Source organism: Hylobates moloch, unplaced genomic scaffold, assembly GCF_009828535.3.
Source record: "Hylobates moloch isolate HMO894 unplaced genomic scaffold, HMol_V3 SCAFFOLD_23, whole genome shotgun sequence".
NCBI classification, from domain to species: Eukaryota; Metazoa; Chordata; class Mammalia; order Primates; family Hylobatidae; genus Hylobates; species Hylobates moloch.
The window spans coordinates 38,735,540-38,756,072 of record NW_026652298.1 but is presented as its reverse complement, the minus strand read 5'-3'; the positions used below and the strand labels follow the sequence as shown (position 1 = coordinate 38,756,072).

The 20,533-nt window shown below is 47.6% G+C and overlaps 3 protein-coding genes across 8 annotated transcripts in view; 2 read left to right on the top strand and 1 right to left on the bottom strand.

Annotated features, from left to right (window-relative positions):
• Positions 1 to 1,034, bottom strand: part of ZNF597 (zinc finger protein 597) — a 7,250-nt gene extending 6,216 nt beyond the window's left edge. Inside the window, exons 1-2 of one of the 2 annotated variants that reach the window (XM_058433913.1) lie at positions 920 to 1,034; positions 434 to 519 (exon numbers count right to left, since the gene is read on the bottom strand). In XM_058433913.1, coding sequence (XP_058289896.1) covers positions 434 to 466 — 33 coding nt within the window. In that variant the 5' untranslated portion in view covers positions 467 to 519; positions 920 to 1,034. Of the gene's footprint in view, positions 1 to 433; positions 520 to 671; positions 817 to 919 lie in introns of those variants that run through there. The other variant, XM_032145481.2, reaches the window with a different exon arrangement.
• Positions 1 to 4,926, top strand: part of ZNF174 (zinc finger protein 174) — a 46,668-nt gene extending 41,742 nt beyond the window's left edge. Inside the window, exon 3 of the mRNA XM_058433916.1 lies at positions 4,818 to 4,926. Coding sequence (XP_058289899.1) covers positions 4,818 to 4,834 — 17 coding nt within the window. The 3' untranslated portion in view covers positions 4,835 to 4,926. The remainder of the gene's footprint in view (positions 1 to 4,817) is intronic.
• Positions 4,927 to 5,813: 887 nt separating this feature from the next.
• NAA60 (N-alpha-acetyltransferase 60, NatF catalytic subunit) overlaps positions 5,814 to 20,533 on the top strand; it is a 36,714-nt gene continuing 21,994 nt past the window's right edge. For 2 of the 5 annotated variants that reach the window (XM_058433919.1, XM_032145474.2), the window contains exon 1: positions 15,525 to 15,677. The gene's annotated coding sequence lies outside the window, so the exon portion shown is untranslated. Of the gene's footprint in view, positions 5,886 to 8,589; positions 8,615 to 11,398; positions 11,567 to 15,524; positions 15,678 to 20,533 lie in introns of those variants that run through there. The other 3 variants (XM_032145479.2, XM_058433918.1, XM_032145476.2) reach the window with 3 other exon arrangements.

Genomic DNA, 20,533 nt, shown 5'->3' with positions numbered 1-20,533 from the left:
AAAAGAATTTTTAAAAGTAGCCAGACACTGTGGTATGCGCGCCTCTCAGATACTCGAGAGGCTGAGGCGCGAGGATTCCCTGAGTTCCAGACGGAGCTATGATATCAGCACTGCATTCCAGCCAGACAAGCAACACTCCAGCGACAAGGCCAGACCTTATCTCCAAACAAAACAAAACAGATAAGACACTGAGAAACCCTCTCAGAGATTCCTCCACAGGGCCCTGCTCCCAGTTGGTAGTTCTGAAAGAAGGAAGTTGGTAAACCACTTCTATATGTCTGGTCTTGGAAAGAAGAACGCTTGATCAAAGGGCTATTTGGGGCTCAGGCGCACTCCTACCACAACAGGCATGCCCAACTCTCCTCCAAAGGAGGGGGTCAGGCAGAGACCGAAAGCAGCAATAAACTTGGACGAAAAAGGTACCTCGACTCACCTGGGCCTCGGGCGTCGGGGGCATGGACGCCATTTGGCAGGTGGAGAATGCCTTCTTCAAGACGCCACAGAGACTTCGAGACAAAGCTGCGGAGGGAGAGAACAGTTCTTAAACGGATCAATTCTGCTGCCAAGTTCTTCCAATACCCCTAACCTCCCTCGATTCCCCCCGAACCCCCCTTAAAAACCTACGCCGACTGCTCCTCCTCCTGGCCCGGCCTCGAAAGGGGCCCACTTACCGCTCCGCAGTTAATGACAGGCCTCGCGCTCCCGGACAGGAGCTGCAGAAAGCGACGCCTGACCGAGACGCTACGAAGAACGGCACGGCCACTGCAAAACTCCCACGCTCTCATGCTCCTTTACGCAGGAGCTGCGAGAAAAGCCGCCGGAAGCGACCCGCCCCCAGCCCTATCCGCCACCCTTCCCTTTGATTGGTCGGAGTTCTCCCGAAGGGGAAGTCCTTCTTTTGTGTTGACCAATTGAACACCTTATCTGAGGACCTGTAGCCACTGGGCAGCTGCGAGAGGTAGTTTTCCTCCTTTTCTCTAAGCAAGCATTTCCGCTTCCGCTGGCGGGGTCTCCCCCGTGAGCTCCGGGCCTGTTTACCCGCTGAAGTAGGGTCTTAGGGTGACCCCAGAGGGACGTAATGTTTCCGAGAAGAAGGACAGAAAGAAGACTGGGAGACACTGGAACTCGAAAGAAAATCGGTAACAAAATGTGGGTTCGGCCAACGGTGCCCTGTAGGCCTGAAATTTCGGTCTGGCCAGAACGAGGTGATTGAGAAGCCGGGGATTCGGGCCTAGCCTGGGCTTGAGCTGTCCTTTGTGTCTTGAGCTGATGGGGGGGCCGTGGAACATGAAGGAGTATCTTTTTGTACGTTCACAACGTTCACATCGGTGTAGGCCAGGTTGCTAGGCTCTGACTCAATGTTCTAGAGGCATTACGTATTGTACCCGCAGCTGCAGCCTAACCGAGCCGCGTCAGCTTCCTAGTCACAGAGAATCCCACGCGGGAATAGAGCCGCAGATTTGCGTCGCGGGACGTTGTTCGCCCCCAGATACCTCACATTCAGCCTACCCTAGAGCCAGTCATTTCCTATTGTGTGCAGGGGGAGGAGGGAGTGCCCTGGTGTAGAGATTTGGAATTGGAAAATTGAGCTCCGTCCCAAGCTCTGCCACCGATTGGTTGGTAATCTTGGCCAGTTTACAACTTTGCTTTCCTCGGCTGAAAACAGCTCAGAATGCCTCTCTGGGCTAACTCAGAGGGTAATTTCAAAGATTATAAGATAATGTAAGTGAAAGAAATTGCCAGTTTACAAAGGTGTTTGGGGAATAAAAAAGACGAAAATGATAGGTACCTTGATAGAAAAGCCTGAAAAGTCTCAACATATTTCCTTATTCCAGTGCCAGGCACATTCCTGTATCTAAAAGCTTAATGAATGGCTGCATGGTTATTAAAACAATATTAGGAGATTTGACAACTTAGGTAATGTGATTTTGTGGAATATCTGATAGGATAGTTTCAGCTACAAGTAACAGAAAACCCACCGAAAGGATGTTCAAAGGAGTTAGTTAATTCGGTGGCCCAGTGACAACATCAAGGTCCCAGTGCTTCTCTGTCACCCTTAGCGTGTTGGTAAAGTTGACAATAGAATCCAGGTAAAATATACAGACATATATTGTGTCATGTACCCATCCTAAACTAGTTATTACCAAGAATAAATATCATCATTGTTTGGGGCCCATCATGCTTCAGCCCCTGTCACTAGGGGAAGGACCCAGCCTCCCATGATAATCTACCTGGACAAAATCAAGGCTTTGTTATAAATGAAAAAAAGAGATGTGGAAAGTAAGTTAGATAAGAAACTAGCAGTATCTGCCACAAATGATATCTCTTGACAGCTAACTAAGAGCTAGACCTTGTGGGGATGGATCACAAAAGAGGTAGCTGGGAAGTCCCAGTAAAGGTGCTTCCAGGACAGGTGGAAGAATGGTAAGAACAAACTTGCCTTACAGGCTAGACCAGTCCAAAGCATATATGTTGAAGAAGAGCTAATAGCCTATATATGGAGGTGTAAGCCAAGGAAATGTTCATTATTGAGTCACTGTGTTGTTGACGTAGTCATCTTTCCCTTCTTGGTTTGTGCTTATCTTTTTTTTTTTTTTTTTTTTTTTTTGAGACAGAGTCTCACTCTGTATCCAGGCTGGAGTGCAGTGGCACAATCTTGACTCACTGCAACCTCTGCCTCCCAGGTTCAAGTGATTCTCCTGCCTAAGCCTCCCGAGTAGCTGGGACTACAGGTGCCCGCCACCATGCCCGGCTAACTTTTTTTTGTGTGTGTGTATTTTTAGTAGAGATGGGGTTTCATCATGGTGGCCAGGATGGTCTCAATCTCATGACCTCATGATCCACCCACCTCCGCCTCCCAAAGTGCTGGGATTACAAGCGTGAGCCACCGCGCCTGGCCTATTTAATGCTCTTCTTCCATCAGCAGTGTCTCATTGTAGTCTGAGATTCTCCTTATCTGGATTCCTGGCTCTTTCACCAAGAACAAGAGTCTCCCATGGCTCTCTTCTTTAAATCCTGTTGCCATAATTACAAAGAAATAAACACAGTTTCCGATGCTTTTAAATGAAGCATGTGGTATTAACTCAGTGGATTACCAGAGAGAGGGATATACCTGAAATGGGAGAGGAAAAAATCTTCTCTAGACTGTCTTTCCTAAGAGCTATCAAAACTATAAACAAGTAGAAAAGAAGGAGGAAGCTTGAAAGCTTTCCCTTCCTGAAAATAAAGAGATGACATACAAAGTCCAAGATAGACCAAGATTGAAAAATTAGATTGCATTATATCCCTAACTCAATTTTGTAAAAAATCACAAATGCTTGACTATATACCCACTATATGTTCAAGTAACATATTTTAGTCATCAAAATTTAAAAATCCTTCCACGACAATCTTTTGCAAGTTTTTCCATTTCTGTCTTTAACATGGTACTAGTAATAACAACTACAACCTGTTTTTGTATTGAAATTATTTCTATAGCCCAGCATCTGCTTTCTCTGAAAATTATCTTTTTAAAAATATTAAAAATAGCATCATTACAAAAGCAGTATATGTGCATTTTAGAAAGTTAGAAAAGGCTGGGCGCAGTGGCTCACGCCTATAATCCGAGCACTTTGGGAGGCCGAGGTGGGCAAATCACAAGGTCAGGAGATCGAGACCATCCTGGCTAACATGATGAAACCCCGTCTCTACTAAAAATACAAAAAATTAGCCCGGCGTGGTGGCGGGCGCCTGTAGTCCCAGCTACTGGAGAGGCTGAGGCAGGAGAATGGCGTGAACCCTGGAGGCGGAGCTTGCAGTGAGCTCCACTGCACTCCAGCCTGGGTGACAGACAGAGCGAGACTCCATCTCAAAAAAAAAAAAAAAAAGAAAAGAAAAGAAAGTTAGAAAGTACAGGGGAAAAAATAGCACCACATTCCTGTCACCCAGAGATCACCACTATTTACTCTTTATTATTTTTTATTTTTTTTGAGACAGTCTCACTGTTGCCCAGGCTGGAGTGCAGTGGTGCAATGTCTGCTCATTGCAACTTCCGCCTCCTGGGTTCAAGTGATTCTTGTGCCTCAGCCACCAGAGTAGATGGGATGACGGGCGCATGCCACCACACCCGTTTAATTTTTGTATTTTTAGTAGAGATGCAGTTTTGCCACGTTAACCAGGAGTCTCAAACTCCTGGCCTTAAGTGATCCGCCCACGTCAGCCTCCCAAAGTGCTGGGATTACAAGCATGAGCCACCGCACCTGGCCTACTCACTGCAACCTCCATCTCCCGGGTTCAAGCAATTCTTCTGGCTCAGCCTCCTGAGTAGCTGGGACTACAGGTGCGCACCACCATGCCTGGTGAATTTTTGTATTTTTAGTAGAGGACCGGATTTCCCCATACTGGCCAAGCTGATCTCGAACTCCTGACCTCGTGATCTGCCCGCCTTGGCCTCCTAAAGTGCTGGGATTATAGGTGTGAGCCCCTGCCCCCGGCCCCTACTCTTAAGTGTATATTTTTTCCCTAGTGATTTTTTTATGATGATGCAGCTGTATATTGAAATGGAAAGATACTCGTTTTTGGGAGTAAAATTGGTTATGAAACAAAAATAATAACAAAGTTGCTTTTGAAGACTATACGTTAAAATGTTAGTGGTAGTTATATTTTTAATTTTTATTGGTACATAGTAGGTGTATATATTTATGTGGTACATGAAATGTTTTGATGCAGGCATGCAATGTGTAATCACTTCAGGGTAAATGGGGTATCTTCCCTGGCAATGTTTAACATGATTTCCAGAATGAATTGCTCACTACGTTTGGTGTGTTTTCCATTCCCAGATGGTACTGCCTTTTAAGGTCTATTACTTAAACATAAGTATGGCTCTGGTTCTTATGGCCTTTACTGTATCCTTCATGAGAAGTTGATACTGATCGGAAATTGACACGGAGCCTTCTCACCTACACCAAGGGAGTCTAGGTAAGCAAGATTATCTTTCTCCCAGCTTCTGCAAGAGGCTTTCTTACTGGTGTTCAGAATGCTTGACTGAGCAGTTAGAAAACTGTTGCTACGTAGTCTCCAGTCTTATAAGGGAACAATGGCTGCAACTCATGCCTGCAAGAACAAGAGGTTCACACAGTTTTCAAATTAGCACAACTTCTAGCTGGATAGGAGTCTTTTTAGTTTCATTTAGCCTTGACTTGAAACTAATAGGAGTCTTTTAATCAGAAAAAAACTCAGAGCTCTAAACGTACCTTCAACATGTTAATTCTGTTACCAAAAACTGGCTTTGCTGTGTATTAACTCCAACAGAATTCTTTTTCAGTCACTGAGGCAGAGGTGCTTCCAGAGAAAGATTCTTGACCTACTCATACTAAATAATTATTGTTACTAGACGCTGCAACCAAAGACTCCTGGAGGGTAGTAAGAGGTACAAAGAATGCAGGTTAGATACAGTGAGGACGGAGAAGAAATAATGGGTTGGAGGCTGGGCATGGTCACTCACACCTATCATTCCAGCTACTTTAGAGGCTGAAGCAAGAGAATCACTTGAGTCTAGGAGTTCGAGGCTGCAGTGAGCTAGCATTGTGCCACTGCACTCCAGCTTGGATGACAGAGCAAGACCTTGTCTCAAAAAAAAAAAAAAAAAAAAAAAAAACAAGATGGGTTGCTTTGTAGTTTAGCGAACTACATGTTTAGATAGTTAATTTTTCCCCAAAAGGGCCCATCAGATTGAGATTCTGAGATCCAGGGTTTGTCTGACACTCACTAGCCTATGAGTTGTAGAGATGGGATGGCGAGGAGTGAAGTGATGGCCTTGTGTCTTTCTCCCCTGCAGCATACGGAAAGGCTGTACCTGGAGGAAGGAAGTGCGGAGCCAGCATGAGTTGGGAGAAGAGCTCCAGAGAGTGAGTCAAAGCCCTCTGTGTACTGCTATGAATGATGCCCTCATAGTCAGAGGAAGCCTACTTAAGTGAAATCCATTTGGACCTGTAAAGTATTAAATATTTTCTTAATTTTTAGTACTGAATGATAGAAGGCGTCTAGTGAAACAAATGCTTTCACTTTTTTGCTAGGAGGGTAAATGAGTATATTCTTACGTTAGGTACACAGGGATACAGTACAAGTATGCCAGCCTCTCTAAACTATAAACAAGTAAACAAGATTTGTGAATCTGATTGGTAAGCCCGGTCTCAGGGCACACTGACAATGTTAGTGGAGAACGAGACTCTCCCAGTGTGCTGCCCTGACCCTCTGAGATTGGTCTATGTTGCCACGTGGTGGTCATCCTATGCCACCTCTGGTTTGGTTCTAATCAAAGGAAGCAGTATCATCTTTGGTGATCTGTCTTACACACTTGCATCATTTTATACCAAAGGAGAATTTCTTTTGTTAAAAATTTATATTTCATTATCTACTCATAAAGAAGGAACCAAAAGGCTGGGCACAGTGGCTCACGCCTGTAATCCCAGCACTTTAGGAGGTGAGGTGGGCAGATCTCTTGAGGTCAAGAGTTCGAGACCAGCCTGCCCAACGTGTTGAAACCCCATCTCTACTAAAAACTACAAAAACTTAGCTGGGCATGCCGGGCGAGGTGGCTCACGCCTGTAATCCCAACACTTTGGGAGACCGAGGCGGGCGGATCATGAGGTCAGGAGATCGAGACCATCCTGGCTAACACGGTGAAACCCCGTCTCTACTAAAAATACAAAAAATTAGCCGGGCACGGTGGTGGGCACCTGTAGTCCCAGGTACTTGGGAGGCTGAGGCAGGAGAATGGCATGAACCTGGGAGGCGACGGTTGCAGTGAGCCGAGATCGCACCACTGTACTCCAGAGTAGGCGACAGAGCGAGACTCCATCTGAGAAAAAAAAAAAAAAATTTAGCCAGGCGTGGTGGCGCCCAACTGTAGTCCCAGCTACTCGGGAGGCTAAGGCAGAAGAATTGCTTGAACTCAGGAGATGGAGGTTGCAGTGAGCTGAGATCGCGCCACTGCACTCCAGCCTGGGCGACAGAGTGAGACTCCATCTGATATGGTTTGGCTGTGTCCCCACCCAAATCTCATCTTGAATTCCCATATGTTATGGGAGGGACCCGGTGGGAGGTAATCGAATCATGGGGCAGGTCTTTCCCATGCTGTTCTCGTGATAGTGAATAAGTCTCATGAGATCCAATGGTTTTTAAAAAGGGGAGTTTCCCTGCAGAAGCTCTCTTTAGTCTGCCACTATGTGAGGCATGCCTTTTACCTTCCACCATAATTGTGAGGCCTCCCCAGCCACGTGGAACTGTGAGTCTATTAAACCTCTTTTTTGTAAATTGCCCAGTCTCCAGTATGTCTTTATCAGCAGTGTGAAAACAGACTAATACATCGTCTCAAAAAAAAAAAAAAAAAAAAAAAGAAGGAACCAAAGAACTTCTTTGGAAGCAAAATATTTGGCTCCTGACTGAAAGGGTTTTGATCTATGCATACATTAATAAACCCTTCAGAACCATTAGTTTGGATAATTCACTGTCCCTCGTGCCAGTCTCATGGAGCTTTTCTGCCCTTCTGGGAGTGCTCCTGGGGTGGTCTGGAGGCCTCCCAGGCAGAGCAGAGGCTGGTCAGCAAGCGACAGGGCTTGCCATGAAGTGGTTTGTTCATGATTTGTTTCTGGGACCCTGGGAAAAATGTTTTCAGGGTCTGCCTAGAAAGGCTGCTCTTGGAAGCTCGTGGATTTCTTCCTGGGTGAGTCAGAAAAGTTGTGATCCTGCTGGGCGCGGTGGCTCACGCCTGTAATCCCAGCACTTTGGGAGGCCAAGGTGGGTGGATCATGAGGTCAGGAGATCGAGACCATCCTGGCTAACATGGTGAAACGCCATCTGTACTAAAAATACAAAAAATTAGCCCAGCGTGGTGGCGGGCACCTGTGGTCCCAGCTACTCGGGAGGCTGAGGCAGGAGAATGGTGTGAACCCGGGAGATGGAGTTTACAGTGAGCTGAGATTGCGCCACTGCACTCCAGCCTGGGCGACAGAGTGAGACTTTGTCTCAAAAAAAAAAAAAAAAAAGAAAGTTGTGATCCAAGGGAAAGCATATGGGTTTTAATGATGAACCAGTTTGTTCCTTTGTCTCCTGGCTTTCATTCTTCATGGCATGTGCTCAGGGCAGCCACTGGAGAGAGGCATCATTCTGCATGGTATAGAGGCCTTGGGTGGGTGTTTCATCATCTGTAAAATGAGGACAACAATACTGAACTTTCAAGGCCATTGTAAATTAGAATACACAGTACAAGCATTGTAAGTTAGAAGTAAGTTAGAACATACAGGAGGAATTATAACTCAGTGTTTAGCATATAGCAGACACTTAGTAAATAATGCATTCACTCTGTTCCATTCTAGAAGCTCCATTGTTGTTTGTACAGGAAACACCTCTGTTGCAGTGCTTATCAGATCGTCTTGTCATCACGTAACTCCTCAAAGGCAGGATGTGTGTAATCACACATTTCCTTGGTCACCATTTATACCTGGAATGGGGAAGGAAGAAATGAAAAGAATCCAGTATCTAAGCTCAGCCTCCATTTCACTTGCACGCCTTCTATTTATGAAAATATAGTACTTGTCCATGTAAATAATATCTCTGAATGGATACCAGGAAAATGGTAAGATGAGTTAGCTGGAGAACTTGGGTACTGAGTTGGAGGGAGGGTAACTTATTTTTCACCAATGTATCCTTTTGTTTTGCTTTAAAATAATTTACCACAGGAATGCATTACTTCTAAAAATAAAAATGTTTACTGTCAGAAAACCCCCGAAGTTAAACCAAAATATGTTAGATACATCTGTAACACTCATTATAAAAGATGACATATAAATGACTCAAAAATAGAAAAGATGATCAAACTTAACTGAGAAATGTGGATTAAAACAATGAGACCTTTTTCACTTAGATTGCAGAAAGGTAAACAATAATACCTGGCCAGGTGTGGTGGCTCGCGCCTGTAATCCTAGCACTTTGGGAGGCCGAGGTGGGTGGATCACCTGAGCTCAGGAGTTGGAGACCAGCCTGGGCAACATGGCAAAACCTCGTCTCTACAAAAAATGCAAAAACTAGTGAGGCTTGGTAGGAGGCACCTGTAGTCCCAGCTACTCGGGAGGCTAAGGCAGCAGAATCACTTGAGCCCAGGAGGCAGAAATTGCAGTGAGCTGAAACCACACCACTGCACCCCAGCCTGGGGGACAGAGCAAGACCCTGTCTCAAAAAAAAAAAAAAGAATACTTGGCTGAGCGTGGTGGCTCACACCAGTAATCCCAGAATCCCAGCACTTTAGGAGGTAAGGTGGTCAGATCACTTGCACCAGGAGTTCGAGACCAGCCTGGGCAACATAGTGAGACTCTGTCTCTACAAAAAATAAAAAATTAGCCAGGTGTGGTGGCGCATGCGTGTACTCCCAGCTAGTGGGGAGGCTGAGGTGGGAGGATCACTTGAGAGCAGGAGGTTGACGCTGCGGTAAGCTGTGACCACGCCACTTTACTCCAACTTGGATGATAGAGTGAGACTTTGTCTCAAAAAAATTAAAAAAGACTAATCCCCTATGTTGGTGAGGCTGTGGGCCTTTTGCCCTGCTGTAGTGGGTGTAGAGTCTTCACACTCTTGGTATGAGAATAAATTGGTAAAACTTTCTGGCAGTCAATGTAGGGTTTGTTTCCAAAGTTAAATGTGGTTAATTAAAACTAATTTTACTTATGCCTGTAATCCTAGCACTTTGGGAGGCTGAGGTGGGCAGATTGCCTGAGCTCAGGCATCTGAGACCAGCCTGGGCAACATGGTGAAACCCTGTCTCTACTAAAAATACAAAAAATTAACCGGGCATGGTGGCAGATGCCTGTAGTCCCAGCTACTCGGGAGGCTGAGGCACGAGAATCACTTGAGCCCAGGAGGCAGAAGTTGCAGTGAGCCGAGATCGTGTCACTGCACTCCAGCTGGGTGGCAGAGCAAGACCCTGTCTCAGGAAAAAAAAAAAAAAAAAAAAAAGAATGCTTGGTTGAGCATGGTGGCTCACACCAGTAATCCCAGCACTTTGGGAGGTAAGGTGGTCAGATCACTTGCACCAGGAGTTCGAGACCAGCCTGGGCAACATAGTGAGACTCAGTCTCTACAAAAAAATGAAAAATTAGCCGGGTGTGGTGGTGCGTGCCTGTACTCCCAGCTACTGGGGAGGCTGAGGTGGGAGGATCACTTGAGACCAGGAGGTCGACGCTGCAGTAAGCCATGATCATGCCACTGCACTCCAACTTGGGTGATAGAGTGAGACCTTGTCTCAAAAAAATTAAAAAAGACTAATCCCCTATGTTGGTGAGGCTGTGGGCCGTTTGCCCTGCTGTAGTGGGTGCAGAGTCTTCACACTCTTGGTATGAGAATAAATTGGTAAAACTTTCTGGCAGGCAATCTAGGGTTTGTTTCCAAAGTTAAATATGGTTAATTAAAAATAATTTTACTCACGGCTGTAATCCTAGCACTTTGGGAGGCTGAGCCAGGCAAATTGCCTGAGCTCAGGAGTTCAGGACCAGCCTGTGCAACATGGTGAAACCCTGTCTCTACTAAAAATACAAAAAATTAGCTGGGCATGGTGGCATGCACCTGTAGTCCCATCTCCTCAGGAGGCTGGGGCAAGAGAATCGGTTGAACCTGGGAGGCATAGGCTACGTTGAGCCAAGATCCACTGCACTCCAGCCTGGGCAACAGAGCGAGACTCTGTCTCCAATAATGAAATAATGATTTTTTTTTTTTTTTTTGAGACAAAGTTTCGCTCTTGTCCAGGCTGGAGTGCAGTGGCATGATCTCAGCTCACTGCAACCTCCGCCTTCCAGGTTGAAGCGATTCTTGTGCCTCAGCCTCTCAAGTAGCTGGGATTACAGGCACGCACCACCACGCCTGGCTAATTTTGTATTTTTAGTAGAGACGGGGTTTCTCCATCTTGGTCAGGCTGGTCTCGAACTCCCAACCTCAGGTGATCTGCCCGCCTCAGCCTCCTAAAGTGTTGGAATTACAGGTGTGAGCCACTGCACCCAGACAATAATAATAATTTGAACCAACATTCTAGGAATTTTCTCTACGGAAATAATCAGAACGTATGCAGATTTGTATACAAGATTGTAAGTTGCAGTATTGTTTTTGACCTGAATGTGTAGGTTTCAGTGGGGAAACCTGATCCCCAGTCCCTCCTCTCCTCCCACCCCAACCCTGTCCATCTACTACCTTTCCTAAATAGAGCTTGAGTAGGGCCATTGGTGGCCAGGATCCAGAGCAGGGCATGGGTTTGTGGGAGGTGGTGGTTGGAATCACCTGGGGTTGGATACTGGACTTAGTTCCTCTGTGGGTAAATGAGAGCTTGGGGATTGTCGGGAAGAGGCGTAGGATGAAAATTAAAATGCTTTAATTTCAGGAGCAGTCTTGGCCGTGGAGATTCATGGGACTTCAGAGAGGAAGGGCAGAGGCTGACCATGTAGATGGTAGCTTGTTGCTCTCCCTCGGTCAGAGAAGCCTGCTTGCCTTCCTATCTCCAAGGCTGAAAGGGGGTTGTGCAGCTGAAGATACAGGAATGAGGATACAGGCAAGTGCCACGGCCTGGCAGCTTGGTATGTCGCTACACTACAGGAGCCTGCTGGCTTCCCACCACCGGGAGTGCCTTTAGGTGTCTCTGTGCTAGACCCATGGCCAGAGGGTGAAAGGAGGCATGAGTAAATAGGCAGGAGAAAAGCGATAATACGCTGGAAGAGGCCTTAGAGCCAGAGGGAGAAGGAGCAGACAGACTCTCATAAATAAGGGGCTCTGGTGAAACAGAACTTCTGTGAGAGATTCAATTATAGCAAAACTTTCTGGAACCAAAAAGCTTAAAAAAAAAGAAACTCAGAAGTTTAATAGATAAACTCAAGGAGAGAATGGTCAGCACAAACTGAGTAGCCTGTTAGATCAAGTGGAAGAAACACTCAAACATAGCAAAAAAAGAGAGAGAGAGACGAACCACGAAAGCAAAGAGGTGGAGAACCAATCAGCCCTGACGTCGATGGCGATCAACCCATTCCTGAACCATCCCTGTGACCGCACATGTCCCTCTGCTTGACTTGCTTAGGCAGGGGTCCTCTGAACTCATCACGGAGCCAAGGGAGAATGGGATGACCTTAATGGGTTAGACCAGTTAGGGAACACACTGCAACAAGGGGTAGAGTCTGTGCCACAAACACAAAGAGAAAGGGTGGAATTTTTTTAGGGTACAAATAACCTTGAATATCTCCTGTAGTAACACATGGTGCCTAACCGAATGAACTGTTGTGAAGATAAATGAGATCTTGCATAACATGTTTAACACAATGCCTCACACATAAGCCGTGGAGAAATAGTTATTTTCTCATTTGTGTTTTAAAAGAGTATTTTTTTCTTTTTTGAGACTGTCGCTCTGTCGCCCAGGCTGGAGTGCGATGGTGCGATCTCAGCTCACTGCAACCTCGGCCTCCCGGGTTCAAGCCATTCTCATGTCTCAGACTCCCGAATAGCTGGGATTACAGGCATGTACCACCATGCTGAGCAAATTTTTTTTTTTTTTTTGTATTTTTAGTAGAGATGGGGTTTCACCACGTTAGCCAGGCTGGTCTGCTGGTCTCGAACTCTTCACCTCAAGTGATCCACCCATGTCAGCCTCCCAAAGTGCTGGGATTACAGGCATGAGCCACCGGGCATGGCCAAAAAAAGTTTTTGTTTTTTTTTGTTTTTGAGACAGAGTCTCACTCTGTCACCCAGGCTGGAGTGCAGTGGCGTGATCTCGGCTCACCGCAAGCTCCACCTTCTGGGTTCATGCCATTCTCCTGCCTCAGCCTCCCAAGTAGCTGGGACTACAGGCACCCGCCCCCACGCCCGGCTAATTTTTTTGTATTTTTAGTAGAGACGGGGTTTCACTGCATTAGCCAGGATGGTCTTGATCTCCTGACCTCGTGATCCGCCTGCCTTGGCCTCCCAAAGTGCTGGGATTACAGGCGTGAGCCACTCCACGCGGCCCAAGTTTTTGGGTTTTTTTTGTTTTGTTTTGAGATGGAGTCTTGCTCTGTCCCATGCTGGAGTGCAGTGGCGCGATCTCAGCTCACTGCAACCTCCACCTCCTGAGTTCAAGCGATTCTCCCCCCTCAGCCTTTCAGTAACTGGGATTACAGGCACGCACCACCACGCCCAGCTAATTTTTGTATTTTTAGTAGTGACGGGGTTTCACCATGTTGGCCAGGATGGTCTCGATATCTTGACCTCATGATCCACCCACCTTGGCCTCCCAAAGTGCTGGGATTACAGGCATGAGCCACCGCGCCCAGCCCAAAAAAAGAGTAAAGTTTGAAGGGATATACATGCCGTTCTGTTTGCCAGTTCATCTTAACGGTGCTGTATATATAGAACCCTGGAAACAGCCGGGCACGGTCTCAAAACAAACACACACACACCCCGTGGAAACAATAGAATGTTGTTACTCTGTTGTTACTTAGGGAGTGTTTTTTCAAACTCTACTGTGCTGCTCACATGGGGGTCTTGTTGAATGCAGATTCTGAATTAAGTGCCCATTCTGACTCAGTCCAGCTGAGTCCTGAGGTTCTGCATTTTTAGCAAGCTCCCAGGTGATGCCGCTGCTCCTGGACGGCAGACTGCACTGAGTAGCAGGCACCTAAGTTTTGCCTGTTTTTATGATTGATGGAGCTCCCCACGGCATCCACTGTCTAGCCAGTGGGAAAGGGGAGAGGAAGTACAGAGCAAGCAATTTCCATTTTTTTTTAACCGCATCTTTTATTTTGAAAATTTCAAACCTCCTGAATATTTGAAAGAATAATGCGCTTCACCAGTTGTTAACAATTTAGCAATTTTCTTTTAAGCACATGACACAGAAGTTGCCAACATCGTGCTCACTCTTGTTCATTGGTGAAACCTTTGGCACATAGCCTGATCCTGCTGCAGGAGAGGCTGAGAAATAAAAGCCTAGCTTGACAGTGATCTGCCTGCTGAAGGGGGTGGGATTCTGTTACTACTAGAAGATATGATAAAGCAGTTATTTTTTAAAAGGAGAAGATGGCAGAGTAGGACAATGGATACTAGGGGACAATTACTCTATGACACGCAGACTCAAATTTTTTTTATTTTTTTTTAGATAGAGTTTCACACGCCGGGCGCGGTGGCTCACGCTTGTAATCCCAGCACTTTGGGAGGCCGAGGCGGGCGAATCACGAGGTCAGGAGATCGAGACCACGGTGAAACCCCGTCTCTACTAAAAATACAAAAAATTAGCCGGGCGTGGTGGCGGGCGCCTATAGTCCCAGCTACTTGGAAAGGCTGAGGCAGGAGAATGCCGTGAACCCGGGAGGCGGAGCTTGCAGTGAGCCGAGATTGCGCCACTGCACTCCAGCCTGGGCGACAGAGCGAGACTCCGTCTCAACAGCCTCCTCGGTAGCTGGGATTATGGGCACATGCCACCACGCCTGGCTAATTTTTTTGTATTTTTAGTAGAGACAGGGTTTCATCATATTGGCCAGGCTGGCTTGGAACTCCTGACCTCAGGTGATCCACCCGCCTCGGCCTCCTGAAGTGCTGGAATTACAGGCGTGAGCCACCACGCCCAGCCAAGACTTGAATCTTATCACCAGTTCTCTTCAAATTGGATTCTGGAAAGCTCGGAGTTGAAATATACAGCCCAGGTTGGTCGTGGTGGCTCACGTCAGTAATCCCAGTATCTTAGGAGGCCCAGGCGGGCAGATCACTTGAGGCCAGGGGTTCAAGACCAGCCTGGGCAACATAATGACATTACCATGCCTACAAAACAAAACAAAACAAAAAACCTGTTTTTTAATTAGCCAGGCATGGTGGTTCACACCTGTGGTCTCAGCTACTTGGGAGCCTGAGGCCGAGGCCAGGAGTTCGAGGCTGCAGTGAGCCGAGACTGCACCCCAGCCTGGGAGACAGAGACCCTGTCTCAACAACAAAAACTGTGCGTTACATCTTGCATTATAGAACCCCTGCAACCGGAGGGCAGCTGAAGTTGCCTGTTTTACTCAGGGACAGCCCTAAACTGCTTTTCGTCAGAATCGGACGGCTGAGAATCCAGTGTCGTCGCGGGGTAGTGCTGCCAGCTGGCTTGGGGTGGTCGGCCAGGAGCCAGCCTCGTGCACCTGCTTTCAGTTGTTTGCCAGGCCCGGCGCTGCAGGCCCTCGCGAGCTTAGGATGCGCCTGCCAGGGCCTGTGCGGGGGGCCACTCGGTAGAGCCGCGGGACCTCGGCCCGGAAACCGCGCCACCGGCGTCCGCACACGCTAGGCCGGGGAGCCCAGAGGTCTGGCCGGTCATGTCTCGGCGACCTCCTGGAGCGCGGGACAGGGAAGGAGCCGGCCCTCACCAATGCCCCGCAGACGGGATCCTGGGCCTGGCTTCGCACGGAGCCTGCCCGCTCCCAAGATGGCGGCGGCGGCGGCGGCCTCAGTGGGCGGGGCCACGTGGGGGCGGTGGCCAATGGGTTTCCGGGCTGCGCTGCGGGCCGGGAGCGGGAGGCGGAAGTGCCGCGAGATGCCGCCTCCGTCCCGGTTGCGGCCCCTGCCGGTTACATAACTCCTTGCGGGCTCCGCGCGGCCCCACTTCCCGGCTCCCTGCGCCTCCAGGATGCGCTGAGCCCTACAATACCCTCAGCGGCCGTCGGCTCCCCCACGAGGTGAGGGGGCGGCCGCTGGGGCTCGGACCTGTGGCGGGGCGCCGAGGGGGCGGGGTAGGCAGGGAGGCCGCGCCGGGGTCAGAGGGGCCAGCGCCCACCGGGTAAGAGCGCGCTGGTGAGGCAGGCCCGGCCGCGCCCGCGCCCCCGGCGCACGGTCCTCCCGGGAGCCGGTTTCGGGGACGGCGGCGGGGCGTGGGCGCTGGCCAGGCACGAGGGTTGAGGAGGTCGCGGCTCTCAATGCTGGGTGGGAGTCGGGCCTTCTGCCTTGGGGTTCCGTCAGTGTCCGACCCCGAGACAGGTGGTCGGGACAATTTGCAACTAGAGGGTGGTCCTCATGGGTACCTTGTGGGGTGTCGCGCGAGGTGAAGGGCCAGGCCATTTCAGTCGGGTCAGCGATTTGCGCCTTCGCCCCGCTCCCGCCTGGCCTGGTCCGGGCCTGTTTTGGTACTTGTTGCGCCGATTGGAGTTACCTGCGACTTGTTTGGCCTCCTCTGAACTCCTGAAAGCCAGGGGCTCCGTCTAGGTCTCCTCCTAGTCTTATTCTCCCAGCTTTGGTTGTTAAGACAAATTCCTTACGTTCCTGGCCCGTTACAGACCGGCCCTACAGAACCCATACGCCCAGCTCCGACTTTCTTCTCCGGATTGGGTACTTCCCAGGGAGTAGAGGGAATCTGTAGTTTTTGTGGTTTGTCCTGCTGGGAAAATTTGGGGGGAAGTGGTGGGCCTTTTCTGGACGACCACCCACAAATCTGTGTGCCCAAGCGGAGACAGGACCCAGGGTCTGGACAGCAGGCAACGGGTACTCTGCAGTAAACGTGGACATTGGCCGTTTCGTGGGTTTGTCTTCACTCTGCCAAGTCCTTGAGGCGTACACTTTTGTGTCACTCATTTATCTTGAAAGAAAAGGTTAACAGCCCAACAGAGTAGTTCGCTTTGGTATCTGGAGTGGTAATCGGAGTGCCAGAACTGGATTGCCGTTTGCAGATGTTTGTCTTTTACCAGGGCATTGAAGGCATAAAACTCTTAGTTAATGCTTAACTGAGTGAACCATGAAAGTCATGTGACTCCAAAGGTCGGCTCTAGAAAAGCGGCAGGCCATGTAGCACTGTGATGTACAAATTCTGTGATATATGGGTCAGTGTTCAGAGGCAGAGAGAGGGGGAGTCTCAACATCATTGAATTAAAAAGGATCTGGAGCAAAAACAAATAAATACACACATATCAGTGAACTGCTTTAAGTTCAGTTAGAGAAGATGAGATTAAAGACCAGAAGAAATTCGAGGGAGACTGCAGTATATGTCCCAGTTATCTTTCTGGTCTTAATGTCCCTTCTTGTAGGATTTTCTACATTAATATGCAGATCTGCCCTTGGAGAATGGGGCGTGCATGATTGGGCTGTGGTTTGCTGGAGTTTCATCTCACTGAGCTTGCAGACACACTGGGTTTCTGTGACAATGGTTTAAACTGAAAGTAGCAAAGTCAAGGCATGGTCTGGTGTCAGCATGCCAGAATAAAACACACAGACAACTTTTTAAAAGGTCTGTGTACGTCCTATCTTTAGCCTCTCCCGGTTGTAACTTGAAGTGACTTTGTCGCTGTGTTTGTTTTGACGAGGCCCACTCTGGGACAGTATGGAGAGTATCTTTAGATGGGACTTGTCTGGGTTGCTTAGCAACAGCATGCTTCAGATTAGAATGGAAGAAAGTTCCTGGATGTGACGAGATTTGAGTGATGAAAGATACTTACACCTAAAAGGAGACCAGGAGGGATTGTTCCCTGTCATTGCTAACTGGGTGCTCGTAACTGGAGACTGGGTGTACCTGTTAGCAGCGGTGGTTAGACCAGGTGGATACAGAATCCAGAATGGTCACATTGCAGCGACAGGGAACAGATAGATGCAGAGAAGAGTCTTCAGCCCTCTGAGTTAGGGCAGTGCATGGCCTTGCTCTGCTGAAATAGCCCAGAGGTCCCATTCGCTTGGTGACAGCTCTCACCTGAATAGAAAGCTGGCTGTTTATCAGACACTGTTTTCTTAAATGGCAGCTCCTCCACATCTCTTTCTGGAAGGAATCCTTGAAGCCCTCATGACTTTTTGCGTGTTTGTTTTTGTTTTTGTTGTTGTTGTTGTTTGGAGGTAGGTTCTTACTCTGTCACCCAGGCTAGAATGCAGTGGTGTAATCTCAGCTCACCGCAACCGCCACCTCCCGAGTCAAGCTATTCTCCTGCTTCAGCCTCCTGAGTAGCTGGGATTACGGTCATGTGCCACTATGCCTAGCTAATTTTTTTGTATTTTTGGTGGAGACGGGGTTTTGCCATGTTGGCCAGGCTGGTCTTGAACTCCTGACCTCAAGTGATCCGCCGCCTCAGCGTCCCAAAGTTCTGGGATTACAGGCTTGAGCCACTGCATCCAGCCCGCCCTCATGGCTTTTACACCTCTTTTCCTGGTTTGCAGAAAGCAAGGCTGGGGTGTGGACCCTGCATCGAAGCTGGTTCTGCTTATGTCCATGTGAAGTGCTTTCAAGTAAAATGCTGATCTGCAAAAAGATGCTGAAAGTCCTGGGTCTCTTTCTGGCTAAGTTCAAATGCCGAATTTGGTTCAGCAAATAGTTGTGAGTGCCTTGAAGTGCAAAGAATGATCCAGGGTCAGGACTCCTTCCCTACATATCATTATTTTGATATGTATATATGTATGTATATATGTTTAGAGACGGAGTCTTGCTGTATCACCCGGGCTGGTCTCAAATTCCTGGCCTCAAGCCATCCTCCAACCTTAGCCTCCTCAGTCGTTGGGGTTACAGGAGTGAGACAGTTTGCCAGGCTCTGTATCATTCTTTTTAGCATGACCTCTGATAGGAGGCTGGCAGGACAGACAGGTCAGGGCTTATCTGAAGCCCAAATATCTTACACTGCTGATTAAAGAGAGACCTGTGTTTGAAAACCAAACGGGCATATAATAGGATTAACATTCTGCCTGTGAACACTAAGGCATTTGCGTAGTGCTTGTGGGAGTGATAGGAAGGGGGTCTGAACCAGGGGAGCCAGGGCTTTCTGCAGGAAGTGGTTTGGGGTCCTTGTCAACAGTGAGTGCTGCTTAATGGATCCAGAGTGCCCCACTGTGGAGGTGGGCAGGGAGGTGCCAGTCACCCCAAGGTGGCCACAGCTCTAAGCTGAGACGGTCAGATAGAGGGAAGCAAACAAGGGCCACTCCCTAGTCCCACCTTGTCAGCAACTCAGACGGGATTCCGCATCTCTGTCTCAGCCAGGGAGAAGCCATCGTGAGAAATGGCTATGAGTGTGACAGCTTAGAGATGTTCCAATGTGTTTTCAAGTTATTATGAGTGAAATTATTATCCATTTTGCCCTAAAATGGACTCTTAAACCCCCATACACTTGGAATAGCATGTATTTTGTGCTTTGAAGCCAGAAATAAACATTCTAAACAGAAATTTAAAGTTGCAATGAAGAGGAGGTGGTTGTGGACAGACATGCAGAACAAATGTTTGAGAAATGTTCCCTTTGCTTCCACAGAAAGACAAAAGAAAGGTATTTTCTCATGTTTGACAAACCATGTTAAAAAAATATTCTTGGCCAGGCACAGGGGCCCAGCACTTTGGGAGGCCAAGTGGGCAGATCGCCTGAGCTCACAAGTTCGAGAGCAGCCTGGGCAACATAGCACAACTCCATCTCTAAAAAAATACAGAAATTAGCCAGGCATGGTGGTGTGCACCTGCCATCCCAGCTACTTGGGAAACTGAGGTGGGAGGATAGCTTGAGCCCAGGAGGTGGAGGTTGCAGTGAGTTGAGATGGCGCCACTGCACTCCAGCCGGAGTGATAGAGCCAGACCTTATATCAAAAAAAAAAAAAAAAAAAATCTTTCAGTGCTCTTTTTTGTGGTATAGTTATTGTTACTAAAAAGCAAATGGTGTTTCTCCTTTTTTGTTTACTGTATTCCTGAAATAGGGTCGATTTGGCCAGCAAAGTATTGACATTGGGGCCCATCTTGAAAACAACTATTGAAGAAAGCAATTTCATTTTATAAAATAGTAGGTAGGTAATTCTCCCTTAGGTACCAAAAAGGGTTCTTTTCTGGAAAATGTTAATGCAACAATATTTCCCTATTCCCTTGGTGTTCATGGGTGTTCTATTGAATGCTGTTCGAAACTTATTTCTTTCTAGAAGATAGCTTATTCTGACTCCTGTTGTAAACTGTTCAGAGATTATTCTTTCCAGAGTCTGTTACATTCAGAATGTCTTGCTAGTCTGTCACTTGCTGCCCTTGTCTTTCTACTTAGTTTCAGATTACTTTGCATCTCCTCTGGCCTCCCGTTTTTAATCTTTTCATTGATGTATACACACTGAAAAGTGCACTACTTGACGAGTTGACATGGCATGAACGTAACCTGTACACCCCCAATGCCAGAAGACCCATGGGCCCCTTACCAGGCAAGCCCTCTCCTATTAAGAAAAGCATTTTTCTTGTTGTAAGCACAATAAACCACTAATAGTAATTATACTAGGGATGGGGTACGTACAGGATTCTGAATTTTTGCTTTGTGTTGCACGTGAATTCTTACTTTACTATGAACATGGGTTACTTTGACAAATTTAAAACAAAGCCTTGAAAGGACTCCCCTTTCTCAAGAAAAGGAAAATGCATTTTTTAGATTTTTTTGAAATGGTTGTCTTAAAATTTCTAAATATTTTTTAAAATTAGATTTTATATAGCCACGCAAATTGTTTTTTAATGGTTATGTAGGAATACAGGCTGCTTGGCCTCCCTTGTCCACAGCCTCCTCTTTGTTTCTTTGCGACTTTGACTCTGTGTTTAGAACATTTATTTCCGGGATGAGTGCAC